Source organism: Diceros bicornis, chromosome 34 (assembly GCF_020826845.1).
Source record: "Diceros bicornis minor isolate mBicDic1 chromosome 34, mDicBic1.mat.cur, whole genome shotgun sequence".
NCBI classification, from domain to species: Eukaryota; Metazoa; Chordata; class Mammalia; order Perissodactyla; family Rhinocerotidae; genus Diceros; species Diceros bicornis.
This window is the reverse complement of record NC_080773.1, coordinates 15543062-15560445: the sequence shown is the minus strand read 5'-3', so window position 1 is coordinate 15560445 and position 17384 is coordinate 15543062. Positions and strand designations below refer to the sequence as shown.

The 17384-nt window shown below is 48.5% G+C and overlaps 1 protein-coding gene across 1 annotated transcript; it reads left to right on the top strand.

The window, feature by feature from the left end:
- Positions 1-9931: 9931 nt before the first annotated feature.
- Positions 9932-17017, top strand: LOC131396892 (carcinoembryonic antigen-related cell adhesion molecule 3-like). Its single transcript, XM_058529393.1, has 3 exons — positions 9932-10078; positions 11493-11852; positions 16681-17017. Exons 1-3 carry the CDS (start codon positions 10012-10014, stop codon positions 16743-16745), a joined length of 492 nt encoding a protein of 163 aa, XP_058385376.1. The 5' UTR covers positions 9932-10011; the 3' UTR covers positions 16746-17017.
- Positions 17018-17384: the final 367 nt, after the last annotated feature.

Here is a 17384-nt window from a genome sequence, read left to right as displayed (position 1 = left end):
TAACAGACACCATCTCAACCAAAGGATAATGGGGTAAATAACTTTTAATGCATCTCTTGATGTAATAGGGGAAATACAGTATCATTTCTGTGGCATTTCTGCCCAAAATACGTAAGCTGATTCTCTTCATGAGGAAATAATTGACAAACCCAACTGAGGGGTGTTCAAAAAAATCTTGTCTGAGAGCTGTTCAAAAATGTCAATGTCGGGGTCGGCCCGGTGGCGCAAGCGGTTGGGTGCGCGCGCTCCGCTGCGGCGGCCCGGGGTTCGCTGGTTCGGATCCCGGGCGCGCACCGACGCACTGCTTGGTAAGCCATGCTGTGGCGGCGTCCCATATAAAGTGGAGGAAGATAGGCACCGATGTTAGCCCAGGGCCGTCTTCCTCAGCAAAAAAAGAGGAGGATTGGCGGATGTTAGCTCAGGGCTGATCTCCTCACAAAAAAAAAAAAAAAAAAAAAAAAAAAAAAAAAAAAAAAAAAAAAAAATGTCAATGTCATGAAACAAAAACAGAGTGAGATACAGAGACCTGACACCTCAAGGCAGCATGCCAGCCTGGACCTGGACCTGGAACAGTAAGGAAAGGGAAAAAGAATTTGTTTTCTTTAGTTTTTTAAATTTTTTTTTTAAGTGAGAAAGATCAGCCCTCTGTTAACATCTGCCTATCCTCCTCTTTTTTTTGCTGAGGAAGACTGGCCCTGGGCTAACATCCATGCCCATCTTCCTCGACTTTATACGGGATGCCGCCACAGCATGGCTTTCCAAGCGGTGCGTCGGTGCGCGCCCGGGATCCGAACTGGCGAAACCCGGGCCGCCGCAGCCGAGCATGCACACTTAACTGCTTGCGCCACCAGGCCAGCCCCATAGTTTTCTTTAATTTTTACTATAAAACTATTATTTGAAAAATTGTCAAAATTTGAAGGGAGTCTTTGGATCAGATTGTGATATTGCATCAGTGTTCATTTCCTGTTGTTGTTGGATTTATTCGGGTTATATCAGAGAATGTTCTGGACATTAGAAAATGCACACTGAAGAATTTCAACCAAAAGGACAACATCAGTGCACACAAAACACTGTTTTAATCCAACTGACCACAATCAGGGTACTTATTCCCCTGAGATTTTAAAGCAACAGGCATGGACATCTTTCTTTTAAACCAAAGCACTTGAGAAATACAATTTCTCCAAAAATCTTTATCCAGAAGGAGTTGATCAACACATTTTGTTTCAGGCCCCTCCACTATTCTCAGGCCTCATGCACTTCATCGTAGAGACATAGATGTTGATGATGGTTGACTGAGGAATGAGCTTAAATTTTGGGGACGAGTGGCCTTCAAGGATGTGGCCATGGATGTGGCTCCTGGATGCCTCTCAGAGAAACCTACATAGAGACATGATGCTGGAGAACCACAAGAACCTTCTCTCAGTAGCTCAGGGCAATATTCCAAGTTCTCATGCAGCCCATCGTGGCGGGTCTTTATCTCCTCAGATGTCGGAGGCTGTGGGGTTCGGGAAGTGCCCATAAGCTCATAAAGACTCAAGCTCACAAAATAGGGTCTAAAATTCAGGGGTCAGAGTCACTGAAACCCTACCACATAGAGAAAGAGACATTCTTTATCACACTTGGGTAAAAGACTTTGATTTTTAAAGCTGTAAAGGGGTAGTTTCACTGGGTTCCTTCTGAAGCCGTATCTTATCTGTCGTGGAGAGATTTCAAAGATCGTGTGTGGCTAATACTGCATTTGGGGGGTAATTGTGTCTCCTGCATGTTTTTCCAAGCCCTTATGGCTTTCCACATTCTCTTGAATTAACCCTTTATAGCAGATATTATATTGGAGCCAGAATAGCTTTGCATGATGGAGAGAGAATCCTCCCAAGATGCATGTCCAGGTGAGAATCTGCAGCTGTGAGTTCTGGCAGGTGACCCTTCAGTTCATCACGGTCCAAGGCAGGAGCCACTGCCCACATGTGGCTACTGAGCACTTGAAATGGGGCGAGACCAAGTGGACATGTGCGTAAGTGCCAAACACACATGAGATTTCAAAACTCAGAATGAAAAAATGACTGAAAAATATCTCATTAATAATTTTATATTCATTAGAGGTTGAAATTATAAAATTTTGGATAACATAAAATGTTAAAAAATTAAATTAAGTTCATCTGTTTATTTTTACTTTCTAAGTGTGGTGTATTAGTTTGCTATGGCTGCCATAACAAAGTCCTATAAACTGGGTGGCTTAGAACAAACAGGAATTCTTTGTCTTACAGTCCTGGAGGCTGGACGTCTGAGATCAGGGTGTCTACGGGATCGGCTCCTTCTGAGGGCTGTGAGGACGCATCTGTCACTCCTAGAAAATAAATCAATCACACAAGAAATACAGAAACTCTTCAGTGACTTCCTACCACACTTGGATTAAAGCACAGACTCTTCATGTGTCCCCCAAGGGCCCGCATGATCTGCGCCCCCCAGGCTTCAGGCACACTGGCTGCTCCTGGTTTAGAGGGGAGGTGGTGTGGGTGTGAGTAGGGCGGGGGGCATCGCCAGGTCCTTTCATTCCTTGGAATAGATCCCCATTTCCATTAATTTTCTTGTAAGGTCATGAAGGCTAAGATCTCCTGAGCATTTTCTCCAGGAAGACTCCCTTTTGTGTAGCTGTTTACACATGCCAGCCCTGCCAGGATCATTTGCAGGGCCCATTCCAACAGCTTGAAGGACTGGGTCCTAACTTTAGTCCAAAACACAGGTGAACTGTCGATCTGGCTGCCCCAGACAGTGATGGAGTCTGTGACACATACTTCTCTGAAGTCCCCAGTATGGGGGATGGAGAGCAGTAACTTAACTGTGATCTTTTTCTGCTATTTTTCAAAAGAGGTTCAGAGCCACAGGTAATATTTTTATCTCCTAAGACCCCTGGTACTCCTACATATTTGATTACATAATTTCTTGAGTATTTTGGTTTAGTTTTATAGATTAGGACAAGGAGACACCATTTTGCAAATCTCTGTAACCTACAATATGGTAACGATCTGTCCTACCGGTGGAATCTTTCAAATTCTACTATTTAGAGAAATGCTTCTCATATTCTCAGCTTTATTGAGAATTGCCTGGGGGGCTTGTTGAGAATGGACATCTCTGGATTCCATGTTCTTACAGCCGAGCCTGAGATAAATGTGGCTGGGGTGGGGATGTGCTCTCCTTCTAGTGTGAGGAGCTGCAAGGTGCAGGCAAAGGGCATGGATGTGTCATTCTAACATTGGGAAGACAGGAAGATTAAGAAGAATGATCCAATCTGTGACATGAACCCTCATTTGTTAGCTGTAGAAGACCTAACCATGAATCTTTGCATTGAAAATCAATATTTGTGAAATGACGATCAAATTCTCTCCCCTTGAGATTTCACAATTGTGTAGGTGCCCGTCAGATACACACACACACACACACACACACACACACACACAGGGAAGCAACAGGATCCTGGACTGCACCAGGCAGGTATCAGGAGCAGATCATGGAGATCACATGACCCACAGGATTTCCCTGGGGCACTCAGCACAGAGGCTGTCCCAAGGGTTGATATGGGACTGGGGGTGAAGGCATGCGCCCCCGAAGGGTAGGGGGTCTTCTGGGTGGAGGGAGGGCATCAGGGAGCTGGGTACTGATGTCCAGGAGGAAAGCTCATTATTCCTGACAGAGAACACATCTCTATGCAGGAGCTGCGCATACAGAGGGTCCCCAGACCAGGCTGCCAGTGCTTCAGCCCCAACACCTCCTTGCTCCAGGGTGGGGTATTTGCCCTCTCTGCCCCAAATAGGTGTGATTGAGGTTGAGAGTGACATCAAAGGAAACCTATAAATCCAAACACAAAAGCCTGTCCTACAAAATAAAAAAATACCCATGCATTATCTATTAAGATCCCAGGGCACACACTGCCCACATCTAAATTAGCAGGAAGTTCAGTCATTTCCTGGGTTCCTCCCCCACAGGTCCACTTGCAGACACACAGGGTGGCTCACAATTGTCCCTGTATCTCTCCTTTGTTCAGCTGCTGCCACCTCCTGGTAGAGGATGGATAATCAGGATGATGGAGCCTGAGGGCCTTGTCCCTTAGCTGAGCAGGAAGGCAGGACTCGGCCTCCAGACTGGTGGGGATAGCGGGGCGGGGGGGTGTGGTGGTGACCATTCTGAAGACATGGGGGTAGCAGGAAAGTGGGCAGTCAAACAGAGCTGCCCAACTATGATGGGGACAAAGAGTTGATGTAGGACTGGGTTGGAGAACAGAACTGAGGGGCCTCAATAAGAAGCACTGAATTGGGAAGCTCTTGAAACTTGCAAGGAAAAGGCTGGATTCTCCAGAGGAAATGACTCAGTTGCAGCAGCTGAGCGGGCTCTGCTCTCCTCTCTGCCCACCATCTACTGCTCCTCCCTCCAGGAATAATGGCCTCTCCTCGCGTCCACCTGCCCAAACTCACTTGTGCTCCTTCATTGTCCAACTCTACATGAAGGGACTCTTCAGTCCCTTTCTTGCACTGCAGGGAGGGGCAGGGGAGGCTGAGTTCCCCACAGACAGCCCAGAATGATGTCCTGAGAGGTGGGGTTGGGCAGGACCTCACATTCCCCACGTCCTGGGTCCTGATCTATAGTTGATGGTGAAGCCCAGACATCGCCTTCTCCCCCAGGCCTTGAGGAATGCTGTGCCACAGCAAATGACACCACTCTCTCAATTCATCGGAGTAGGAAGGATCTTAAAAAACCTGGGAGGACCAGCCTTCTGCTGTAGAAGGCCCAGTCTGGATTATTCACAGCAGCCCAGCCAAGACCCATGTGCACAAATCCTAATGACAGGGCCTTCAGGGCCACAGACTCATGGCCATTTCCCCCAGTGCCCACACCTGGGCATGGCATCTGGGCCCTGAGTGTCCAGCCTTCGCTGCCCATTGTGCCTGGAACCATCCTCTCCCCAGTGACATGGGCCCTGGGGTTGATTCCAGGTGACCAGTCCGTGCTGCCACAGTCTCCAATGGGAAGTTCCTCTTTGGAGTCCCTGATATCTGTCCCAGGAGCTTCACCCAGAGCAAATCTAAGGAATATTTGAAGGCTGGGGGTTGTGGCAGTAAAAACTTGCATGGGTCTCAGGTGGTGGAAAGGGTCTGCAGGAGCTCAAGGAGGAGCGTGAGTGCCCTCTAGTGGATGGTTCCTGCTGGCAGAAGAGCAAAGAAGGACCAGGAGGCCTGAGAGGTTAGGGTTGAACTTGAAGTAAGGGAAAATTCAGGCTCAGAAGGAGGCATGTTTAGGGGTGATTAAGTTATGGCTGCCTGTAGTTCACCAGCTGGAAGACTGTGGTTTTTCAAAGGGTGTAACCACGAGTCAGAATGACACCACTGAGTTATGCTGCAGAGTCAGATGAAGGAAATACTATAGCCGTTGGGCTGAAAAAATGCATGGTAACAAATCTATATGCTCCATCATTAGACAGTCTGCTCTGATGCTCTTACCATCTTAAGAGGCGGCTTTATGAATACAAAGTCATGTCTACCATTAGGAAAACATAGCTTATTAAGAAGAAAATTATATCATAGGAGTTTCTCTTTTTTCAGAATCATACACCTTGGCATCATTCCTTAAGAATGATTCTACACCCAAGAAATAGACTTTGTCAGAGACTGGCCAGTGTCAGGGCCTCGATCCCAGCTCCGTGGGCTGACAGCACCCTTCCCCCAAAACCAGGATGCACTCAGAAGCACAGGAGCCTTTGACACTCCCCCTCTGTGGGGGGCCTTTTTAGTGTCCTCACCATTCAGCCGTCCACTCTCACACTCTAGGCAAAATCTCTCATCCACTCTTGGATTTGATACCGAAATTACCGACTTCTATTTCTGTCCTTCATGCATCCCAACACTGTGACAGGTCCAAGAGGTAACGTCTAGTCTTCACTTTGAGAGAAGAGCTCTCAAAACAGTTGCCTTCACCCACCTAGAACAGACCTCCACTTGAGTGCCATCATTGTTACCCAGAAGGATTGGGACACCTGTTTTGGTATCAGATGTTTTCCACCTCTTAGAGGAAACTGTGACTCTCTCCACAGGGATGACCAGTAAAAATGGATAAAGAGAAATCTCATTAGTGTTCACAGAAGATCTATAGGAACGCCTGAAAGCTTAAAGTCATAGGAAAGTCCATGTAAAATCCACATTCTTTTGCTAAAACATGAAGCCAGGTCAGCCTTCACCATTTCCTTAAGAGGAAAATCTAAAAAATGAGCTAGAGAATAAAACATGCATCACAGTTACTGATAAAACTAAAATGGTTGTTTGTTTTTCCTTAAAAGAGCATCCAGTGCATTCTGTTCACTTTCACAATGATGTAAGAGTGTCCTTCTGTCAACAGGCTGTCTACAATTTTGTCACCTGGTAAAAATGACTCCCTTTTTCCCTTTAAATCTCAAATACAATACTACAGGTGGCTCCTGGGCCCTCTCCCAGGTCCCACCACCTACAACCAGCAGCAGGAGGAGCTGGGCCGAGCTCCCCTGGTCCTCAAGACAGCAGGGGAACCCTGGGCAATGTGTTCTGATGTTCCTGTGTCCCAGGGTTGCTGACGGGCGGGTATGGGGCTGGCAGCCAGAGAGTCTCACACTCTCTGTGGCTCTAACACAACCAACATCAGAACCCTGAGCTCTTTGCCTCTGCAGCGTCCACAGACAGCCTGAGGTTCTAGAAGCCGAATACCTACTGGAAAGCACTGGCCCCACACTTAGCTCTCACAGGCAGCTCCTGGGCACGCCTGGACCCCACGACCACCTGCCAAGATGCCCCTGGACTGACCTGCCAGTCCCGGCAGGTGGTGGTCACTGAGGCTTGGAGGCACGTTCCCATGAGGCGGCCCAGATCCCATCACCTGGCCCTTCTCTCAGATTCCAGGAGCATCAGGTGAGCCAGAGGGTTTTTTCAGCTCCCCAGCGAGAGCATCCAGACCCCGGTGACAGGGAGGTGGTGCTGAGGCCTCAGGCGGTGCCAGGATGGGAGAGGGAGGTTTGACAAGGAACTGGCAGTGACAACAGGAGGCAGAGCCTGTGTGTAGGCCACCAGGATTAATCTCTTATGATAGATGAGGATATTGGGTCCCTTCCTTGTGCCCAGAGGGGTCTCTGTACAATAGCCTCCACTCCAGCCACAATGTCTTCGAGGATGAGACCAAAGTCAGGCCAGATACCCAGCCATCCCTGTCTGCACCCAGTAACAGATGCGTAATAACACTCGTTAAATGGATAAGGGAAACCACACAACAGAAGTCTGTCAACCTCGTGTGACACCTAGGGGTCAGAGCACGGCCCATGTAGACAGAGGGGCGCTGGCATCAGCATGGGAGGAGGCCAGCAAGAGCCCGTGGCTGTCCCAGCCATGGGCCTTTACCTCTCGTAGAGTCAGGAGGGAGGACAAGGCCTCATAACAGTGAGGGGTTAGATCCCCATTCACCTAAGATATTCATAGCCCCTCCCCATCTCTAACTTGTGACTTCTCCTCTCCCCAGAGGGCCTGGGCCAGCAGCCTGTGTCCTTCCTCTTCTCACAGAGACCTGACCTAAGACAAAGTCTGGATTCTCCACCTTAGATTAAGCTGCCACAGGGAAGTCAGATCCCTACCCTAATCACAAAGCAAGTCAAAGGTTGCTACCCATCCCCAGGGTTCCTGGCCTATGGGGCCAGCTGGCTGTGGACCCATGAAGATAACCCACGAGCCAAGAGTTTTGGGGGAACAAGGGGGATTTCCCATGCAGGATGGAACTGGACAACTAGGATGTGTTTGCTTCCATCTCAGAGGGGCTGAGGGTCCCACAGGGGCTCTCCCCTGAAGGAAAGGAACCAACAGGATACTCTGTCTGAGTCTCCATGTGGTGTTGCTTTAGGTCCTGGGCCCAGTGGAGAGATCGAGAGCAGACGGCAGACAGGGACACAGATGACTCGGATGCAATGACCCAGTGCTGTGTTGGGGGAAACACAGGACATTCTGGATACCAGCCTCCCAGGCCTTGAGACCCTCCAGGGTGCCTTGAGACCTCAAGAGACCACTCATTGGGCCCTTCCTTTGAAATCTCAGGGGCAGAGAGCTCCTCTTGGGACAGCACATCCATCAGGCAGCACAGGACACTGGATCAGGAGTCCACTGGACATCGCCTGTCCTCTCCCTGGGCTCACCCTGCGCTGGGATGGAGTCAGGCAGTCTGGGACTCTCAGTGACCAAGGTCCAGGCTGACAGACCCCTCAGCCTGGAGGTCAGAGCCCACCTCTGTCCAGGCCTCAGGGCCAGTTCACACCCTCTGGAACCTGGTCAGCATCCCTGGTGCAGCCCCTGACATTGGCTGCAGGTCTCCTCATGCCCTCCAGGGGGCAACATTGGGACTCACAGACAGCACACAGGAAATCAACCCACAAATGTGGCTTTGGCTAAGAAGGAGCCTGATTTCCATCCCTTAGTCCAACAGTTCCGTCTGAGTCCTTCCTACCTGCCTGGAATGTTCTGCAGTCTCCTTTAAGGGCCTCAGAGCACCCTGCTCTGTCAGGGGTCCCTTTGCAGCTCCCCACTCCCTGCCAGGCACCACCCATGGGGAAGGCGGGGGGATCCCAGGAAAGTCAACCAGGCAGAGGACAGAGGCCCCAGGACAGTCAGGGAGCACATGGACAGGCTCTGAGCCACAGCTCAGCCAACAGACATGGAGAGGGAAGTGTTGGTCTTCCTGAAACCTTCCCCTGAGGACCAGGGAGCCCACAGCCACCTGACCTCCAAGCACCACCGTCCTCTCTCCCAGGACACGCAGGAACCCCACCCTCTTCATGCCCCGGGAACTACAGCTCCTTCTGAGACATCAGTATTCGGTTTCTGTCCCTGAAAGTAGAAGCCAGGCTGGTGACACCAGGAGATGGAGGGTGGGTCCCCTCACCAGTCATCACTCAACTTGCGCCTTTCTCTCCCCCAGAGTCATCTCTGTGGCCTTTCTGCTGGGAGTAAATCCAACCTTCCCAGAGCATTTGAGGACACTGGGAAGACCCTGGTGTGCAGCTGGGATTCTGTGTCACAAACAGAAGTAATCCCTCGGGTTTGGGGACGCATGCGTCTCTGTGTGGTGTTGTCAGGCCCCAAGGCCCAGTGCAGGGGGGGGGTTATCCTCTCAAGGGACGGGGGTCCCCATCAGCCTTGCTATTGAAAGTGGGATCCACAGGCCAGTGAGATCAGCATCTCCTGAGAGCTTGTTATATGCAGACTCTCGGGTCCACCCCACACATGCGGGGTCAGAATCTGCATCTTAACAGGATCTTCTGACTCCGAACAGGAGAAGGGGAGAGGCTGACCCACCTCCACAATGTGGTCTCTCAAGCAGGCTGGGTATCCACAAACCAGGGCAGCTGTTAAAGCAACATTTCTAATGTGTCACCTAGACATTCACAATGTCTACAAAGTTCCACAGGTGATTCTGACACAGAGCAGCGGTGACATCCCTGTGACAAGAGTTCCTGGTGGGGCCCCCCAGGCTGTTCCTCTGAAGGGAAAAGTCAGAGGGAGATGAGAGAGAGGGAGGGTGACGCTGCACCCTGACCCAGAGCTGTGGGGTCAGCCCGGGACATGATGCCCCAGACTTGTGCTTGTCCCAACAAGGGCGTGTGTGTGTGTGTGTGTGTGTGTGTGTGTGTGTGTGTGTGTGTTTCTGTGGGGGGGGGGGCGGGGAATGACTGCTGAAGAAGGCAGAGGAGTCCGTAGTTCCCAGGAACAGAAACATAGATAGAAAGGAGAAAGAAAGAAGGGACAAGGCAGGCAGGAATGAGGGGAGGGAGGAGGAGGGTCCTGGGCAGAGGCCCCACCCCTGGCCCACGTGACCAGGTAAAGTGCTCCTGCCCAGGGTGGAGGCCCAGCACAGAGGGAGGAAGGACAGCAGAGCTGAAGCATCTGGACAGCAGTGCTTGTGAGCATTTCTGGAGCCCAAGCTCTTCTCACAGAGGGAGGGACAGAGAAGACAGCAGCCACCATGCAATCTCCCTCAGCCACTGCCCGCAGAGGAGGGTGTGTCCGCTGGCAGGGGCTCCTGCTGGCAGGTGAGAGGGGACCATTCCCTGAGGGTGGGCGGGAGGATGGGAAAACAGAGACTGGCTGGAGTCTCCTGGGAGGATGGGGCTCTGAGAGGGGATAGAAGACTTTGTTTGGACTTGAGGGGACAGAACATGGGAGCAGAGTAGGATGGGGGGAGAGGGGGCTCAGCAAATGGAAAATTTCACAATCTAGAAGTGGTGAGGGGCAGGAATATCTCAATTACTGTACCCTTCCAAGTTAGTTATCATTGAGCAATCATTTTTGAAAATGGATGATGAAAGTAATTTATTTGAGGATGACACAGGAAAAAAAACAAACTAGAGACACTACACATTGTCTTTTCCCACCACACTTTAGAAATTGACAAATAAATACCAGGACATGGAAGACCCTGGGGAACACTCATTCACTCATCCACAGGTGTTTGTGGTCTGTTCCAGGCACTGCAGGTACAACTAGATCACACAAGTCCCTGCCCTCAGGAGCTCACATTCCATGGGGAGGAGGACAGACAAGCAAAGAGATCTAGAATGTGATGTCAGGGACTGACAAGTGCCATGAAGGGAACAGAGCAGGGAAAGATCAGACAGTGAAGACAGAGGGTCTTTAGAGGGGAGGTCAGGGAAGACAACTCCCAAGGACGCCCCTGAGAGTGAGCAGGGCTCTGAGGGCAGTGAGGGAGTGAGCCGGGCAGACACCTGGGAAGAGTGCTGGGAACAGAGGAAATAATAAGATCAGAGGGGCTGAAGTAATGGTGGTCATGCTGCTTACCTTGACCAGTAGACACAGACACACACACACACACACACAAGCACTCCAAGTCTAAGAGATGAAGAGACCTGCTCAGGACCCAGGGCCTCATCTTTCCATCTCAATACATAGCTTGTCAAAGTAAATAATCAATAACCAATGTATAGATTAGAGAAATATTTAAGGGGATAGTGTGAGGACCCACCCGAAGGTGTTCTCTTCCCCAGGGAAGAAAGCACTCCAGGGAAGCATGGGGCACAGCGTGGTTATACACCACTTCAGAACAAAGAAGATATATCAAGTATGACAGGAATACAATGTTTTTAAAGTCACAAGGAGATGCTCAGCACGTACACAGCAGGTCAACTTGTCCTTGGTGCTCTTGGAAGAAAGCTTATGGTCCAGAAGTACTGGGGCTGGGGTCAGGAAAGGGGACACTCACCCTGTCTTTAAAGATGCATTCTTTGTTCGGGGAATGTTTGAAGCAGAGGTACAGTGCACGGGCAGAGGGCCACAGTCAGGCTGCTCTGGGAAAAACAAGTTTTAGTCTGAATCAGATTTAACCCAGAATGGCTTCCCCATAGACCTCAATCAGTGAAAACTTCTCATTATTCTTATTATTTTCAACAAGGTCCAAACATTGATTGATCTCTCTCTCTTCCCTCCTAGTCTCGCTCTTAACCATCTGGAACCCGCCCACCACTGCCCGAATCACTGTCAAATCAGCACCGCCCTATGCTGTTGTGGGGCGAGATATTCTACTCCTAGTCTCCGACCTGCCTACGTATCTTTATAGCTATGTCTGGTACAGAGCTGACAGAGTAGACCCCAAACGTTACATTCTATCATATACAATAGATACTTCGGAAATTTCCCCAGGGCCTGGATACCATGGTGGAGAGAAAATATACCCCAATGGATCCCTGCTGCTCCAGAATGTCACCGAGGAGGACACAGGCTACTACACCATACAAGCCTATAAGAAAAATTTTAAAAGTGATGAGGGAACTGCACACCTCCATGTACGCCGTGAGTGATTCCTCTCTGACCTCTGGGTGTTGGGTAGGGTGAATTCTCCTACACACACACAGGACTGACAGGCCTGCACTGTGCCTGAATCCCCCTCTGCATTCTGCTCTTTGTTGGGATTTGAGCATTTGGTGCAGGACACACACAGTGGCGACAAACTTTAAAAGATTGGATTTCCTTTTCTGGAATCCAGACCCTGCAGACATTCCCTGCAGAGAGAAGGACCAGATGTTGGGAGTTACTCAGCAGAAGGAGATGAGTCTCAGTCCAGGCCCTTGGGACAATCCCTGGGAACATGGCCCTGAGAAAGACCCTGACGGGCTCGGTCAGGGCCTGGCTGAGATGCCCCTTGGGATCTTAACAGAGAACCTCAGCTCAGGAAGCCCCTCCCAGGGCTCCTGACTCCAGTGACCATGGGGATCCCATGACAAGGTTGGGTTTTGGCCTTGTGGGCAGGGCTGAGTGGGAGCAAGGATTTCCTGGCTTCCTGAGTCCCCAGGCTCCTGAGTTGGTCACGAGCCAGGGCTCATCCCCAGGAGCTGCATCTGGGCAGGGGTGGAACCTGATCCTTCACCTGAGACTCAGCATGGAGAACACAGATGGACATGGTCCTCAGGCCATTAACTGACTGCTCTGGGAGACTTAGGAGACTCCAAGGAAGGTCAGTGTCCCCAGGGGAGGCCTATGGGAGAGAAGATGATACTGGCAGCTCCTCATCCACTTGGGATCAGTCCTGGGGGCATTCTCTCTTGGAATCAAACAAGAACAGATGCCATTCATATGGGCAGCTCCTTTCTGGCAAGATATAAGTCAGGTACCATGAATATTTAAAGGTTATTCACTGACAATCTGGCAGCTATACATTTATCCTACGTCATTGAGGAGAAATGAGGCAAAGGGAGATACAGTCACTGAACCAGGTTCCACAGACCATGAGCGGCAGACAGGAGGACTGTCTGTAGCCACAGCCCTGTCCTCTCCTCCACCAGGGGCCTTATCAGGTGTCTGTGGACCCCAAGACCAAATTGTCAGTCCAGATCCTTTATTCTTACGTGTCTCCAGCTCATAAAGAAAGATCCTGGTCTGGGGAGTGAGAGCAAATGGAGAATTCTTCACCATTTACTCTAGAACCAAATTACCTGCATCAACTATCAGAGTCAGTGCAGGGAATGTCCAGGCTGCCCCCTCGGGTGGATGATCAACCTCCCTGCACTGGACTTGACATCACTTATTTGTTTCCTGATGTGTTGGGGTCACTCCCATTGGAATAGAAAGGAAAGACTTTGACATCTAACTCCCTACTCTACCCCTGCAGCCAGCACAGTGCTGGCATGTAACACACTCTCAATTGCTTTTGATGGAGGAAGGAATGAATGGTGAATGGATGAATGAATGCATGATCCAAAATCTCTTCAGAGACTGCATGCAGAGTCCTTGGACTTCTGGCCGTACAGGACAGGTCCTCTGACCCTCCAGGGGCTCGGGCCCATGAGCAGGTATTTTAGTGCTCTCTAGAGAAATATTCCTTCCCACAATTCATCTGAGACTCTGGGGTATTAGTCATAATTCTCCCATAAGGAAGAATTTTAACTTCTCCTCAAATTTCTACCTCTTAACAACCAAACACAGATGGTCCACAAGGTCCAGAGTTGCAACCAGTTCACGCTCCTGCCTTTCCATCAGTCAACCCTTCTGCATTTGCACATGTCCACACCTGCCCTCAGAGAGATAGATGAGACGTTAAAGACCAAGGGAGAGATCAGGTTCTGCTGCCAAAGCCAGGCAGCTCCTGCCTGTCCCCTCACTCTGTTCTGGACCATTCCTTGGACTCTCTCTATCACTTATTGGGACACTAGCTCATGTCAGTCACAATCACGTGGGAGGATCTGATCCACATGTATGCCCTGAGGCCTGAACACTCACCTGACTGCCCTGCTCGCTCCTGGTCCTCATGTCCGAGAATCACCATTACCCATCTCTAGGAGAACCTTGAACATGGTGCCTCAGAGAAAATACACTTTGCTGGGTGATGGAGGTGTGTGCAGCGGGAAGGAATCATCCCTGGTTGGCCAGGCAGTCAGCTGGACAGTGAAGAACCAGCAGAGGCATGGAGGAGAGTGTGGGAGAGTGACGGTAACACTGACCTCCGTCCTATGTCTTTTCAAGACCAAACCCTGTTAACATATTGACACTTGAGAAAGTCTGTGCTTTCTCCCAGACACAGAACAGGTGGCCTTATGTTCTCTGAGCACTCAGATCATCATGAATTTGTCTTCAGATACACAAACCTCCCTTATTCTTTCAAGGACTCATGTTGGCTGAGAGGTGAGACATGCCAACTCTGATTGAAGATTCCTGGCAGGAATCAGCTACCACACAGGGCAATGTTGTCTCTGTTCCCTGCATACTGGAGTTACCCACACCTGTCATCACAAGCAACAGCTCCAGCCCCATGGAGCTTAAGGACCCTATAGTGTGAATGTGAACCTGAGACTCAGAACACCACCTTATGTGGTCCATCAACAGTCAGAGCCTGGAACTAATGTGTCATAAGATATTCTGTGTAAAATTTGTTGAAAAATCGCCATACCATTTCCCATGGTGGACTACACCATTTTACCTCCCTGCCAACAACATACAAGGGTTCCAATTTATCCCTATTTTCTCCAGCATTTGTTGTTTTCTGTTTTTTTGAAAGTAGCCATTCTAATAGATATGAAGGGGTGTTTGATTATAGTTTTGATTTGCATTTCCCTAATGATTAGTGATGTTGAGCCTTTCTCAAATACTGGTTGATCATTTGTAGATCTTCTTTGGAGAAATGTCCTTTCAAGTGCTTTGCCCATTTTTCAATGATGTTATTTGTTTTTGTTCTTGTTGAGTTTAGGAGTTCTTTGTATATTCTGGATATCAACCTCTTATTGACATATAATTTGCCGATTATTTTCTCCCACTCCATAGGTCCCATTTCACTCCACTGATTGTGTTCTTCAATGAACTGAAATTTTTTATTTTGTCAAAGTCCAATTTATCTATTTTGTCTTTTTTTGTCTGTGTTCTTAGTGTCATATTAAAGAAATCACTGCCAAATCCAATATCATGAAGCTTTCTCCCTATATTTTCTTTGAAGTCTTTTAGACTCTTAGATCTTATGTCAAGATGTGATCCATTTTGAGTCAATTTTTGTATATGGAGGAAGGCAATGGTCTAACTTCATTCTTCTGCATGTGGATATCCAATTTCCCAACACCATTTGTTGAAAAGACTGTTCTTTCTCTGTTGAATGGACTTGGCTCCCTTCTCACAATCATCTGATCGTATAATCGAGGCTTTATTTCTGGATCTCTATTGTATTCCATGATCTAGATCTGTCTTTCAGTCAGTGCCACACGATTTTAATTCTTCAGCTCTGTGGTAAGTTTTGAAATCAGAAAGTGTGAGTCCTCCAATTTCGTCCTCCTTTTTAAAGACTGTTTTACCTATCTGGAATCCCTTGAATTTTAAGCTGGATTTTTCTATTTCTGCAACAATTTCTTTGGGATTTTCATAGGGATTATATGAAATATGTAGATCATTTGGGGTATATTGGCATCTTAACAATGTTAATTCTTACAATCTATGAACATGGATGTCCTTCCATTATTTGTGTCTTTTTTAATCTCTTTCAGAGTGTTTGGTAGTTTTCAGTGTACACATCATTCACCTCCTTGGTTAAGTTTATTCCTAAGTATTTTCAACTGCTGATGCTATTGTAAATGGAATTGTTTTCTTAATTTATTTGGATTGTTCATTTTTATTCTATAAAAATGTAAGTGATTTTGAGTGTTGATTTTGTCTTCTGAAACTTTGATGAATTTCTTTATTAGTTCTAACAGTTTTTTTGTTTGTGGGTGGAATCATGTTCTTTACATATAAGATTATGTCTTCTGCTAAGAGATACTTTTTCTTCTTTCTTGCCAATGTGGATGTCTTTTATTTCTTCTTCTTGCCTCATTGTTCTGGCCAGGACCTGTCTACTATGTTGACTAGAAGTGGTGAAAGCAGGATCCTTGTCTTGTTTGTGATCACATGAGAAAGTTTTCAGTGTTTCACCATTGAGTATGATGTTAGCTGTGAGCTTTTCATTTATGACCTTTGTCATATTGAGTAGTTTATTTCTATTCCTAACACTGTCTGTCTTTTGATAAAACTGTAACCACGTCTCTCTAGAGATTTCCTTCACTGTGATATTCAATCTACAAACCTGGAAATAAAAGTCCAGTTCAGGGTGAGAAATCCTTTAGATGAGAAGCTCTTCACGTCCTAAGGTGGTGAGGATTGGGCAGGGCCACCCTCAATCCCTAATCAATTATTTCACAAGAAGTCAATGCCTCCCCACTTTCTGTAGCATTCCCTTGGCCCCAGAGGTGGACAGAGCTGGCAAGCCTGCCTTCGCCAACACACACGGAAGTGCATCTAGGGAATGTGGCCTGTTCTTTTCTGAAGTCAAAGAAAGTTCTAGGAAAAAATCAATGAAAGTCCATGAGAGAGAAATTCCACTTGATCATGAGGTTTAGGACACGTGGGGTGAGAAGAGGATTCTGGTGCTGATACTATAGAGATGTCCTTGGGGACAGTTCATCGGTCAACCTGGTGTGATCTGGAGATCAGAAGGGTTGGTACAGCCCTCTCCTTACAGATGGTCACCTGAACAAAGATGCTCATCCTTCTCCAGGGCTCAGGGCCATCCTCTGGGTCACCTTTATGTAGTGGCTGAGATCTGAGGAAGGAGCATGGCCCCATGCCCCAGGCCTACTCTCAGTCAATCACCTCCTCTGTTTCTCCACAGCGCTGGGCTCATTGCCCCTCCTCAGAGTCCCCAGAGGACATAAGGACCCCAGTCACAGAACATAAGGACCCCGTGGTCCTGACCTGCCTCACAGATTACACCGGCATCTCCATCGAGTGATTCTTCAATGACCAGAGACTGCGGCTCACAGAGACGTTGAAGCTGTACCAGGACAACAGCACTCTGGCCACAGACCACGTCAGGATGGAGGATGCTGGGGCTTATCAGTGTGAGGTCTCCAACACACTCAGTTCCAGCAAAAGTGACCTCCCCAGGCTCTATGTGAAAGATGAGTCTGGCCCTCTGGCTCTCTTACCCTCCTCTATGTTATTCAACTCTGAATAGATTTTTTTTCTTACTTGTAAAATGATGGTCTGATGCACTTTTCAAGTAGAGTTGTTGTGATAGTCAATGCTGAAGGTGGAAATTCCTTAGAAGACTTGCATTGAGTCAATAAATGCTCAGCAATGTGAACTGACATTGTCATTGTTGTTGGCGTAAAGTCACATTCCATTCCAGTCCCCTGCTCCTGTTGGTCTCAGTTGCACCAGCTCCCCAGTGGAAGGGTGGGCAGTGCTTCTGCAATGAGGGGTGGGAGCCCAAAAAAAGCTCTCAGGAATCTCAGTTCTATCCCTCCTCTGTGGGAGATGTGGATGGCGCCAGAACTGTGACACAAACAACGGGAATAGACAGGAGGACATCCA

Bases quoted from the DNA above. Each gene is read 5' to 3' on its own strand.
- LOC131396892 (XM_058529393.1), top strand. From the start codon at position 10,012: ATGCAATCTCCCTCAGCCACTGCCCGCAGAGGAGGGTGTGTCCGCTGG. The intron at 10,079-11,492 runs GTGAGAGGGGAC...CTTCCCTCCTAG, and splicing joins GCAGGGGCTCCTGCTGGCAG to TCTCGCTCTTAACCATCTGG. The intron at 11,853-16,680 runs GTGAGTGATTCC...GTTTCTCCACAG, and splicing joins TGCACACCTCCATGTACGCC to CGCTGGGCTCATTGCCCCTC.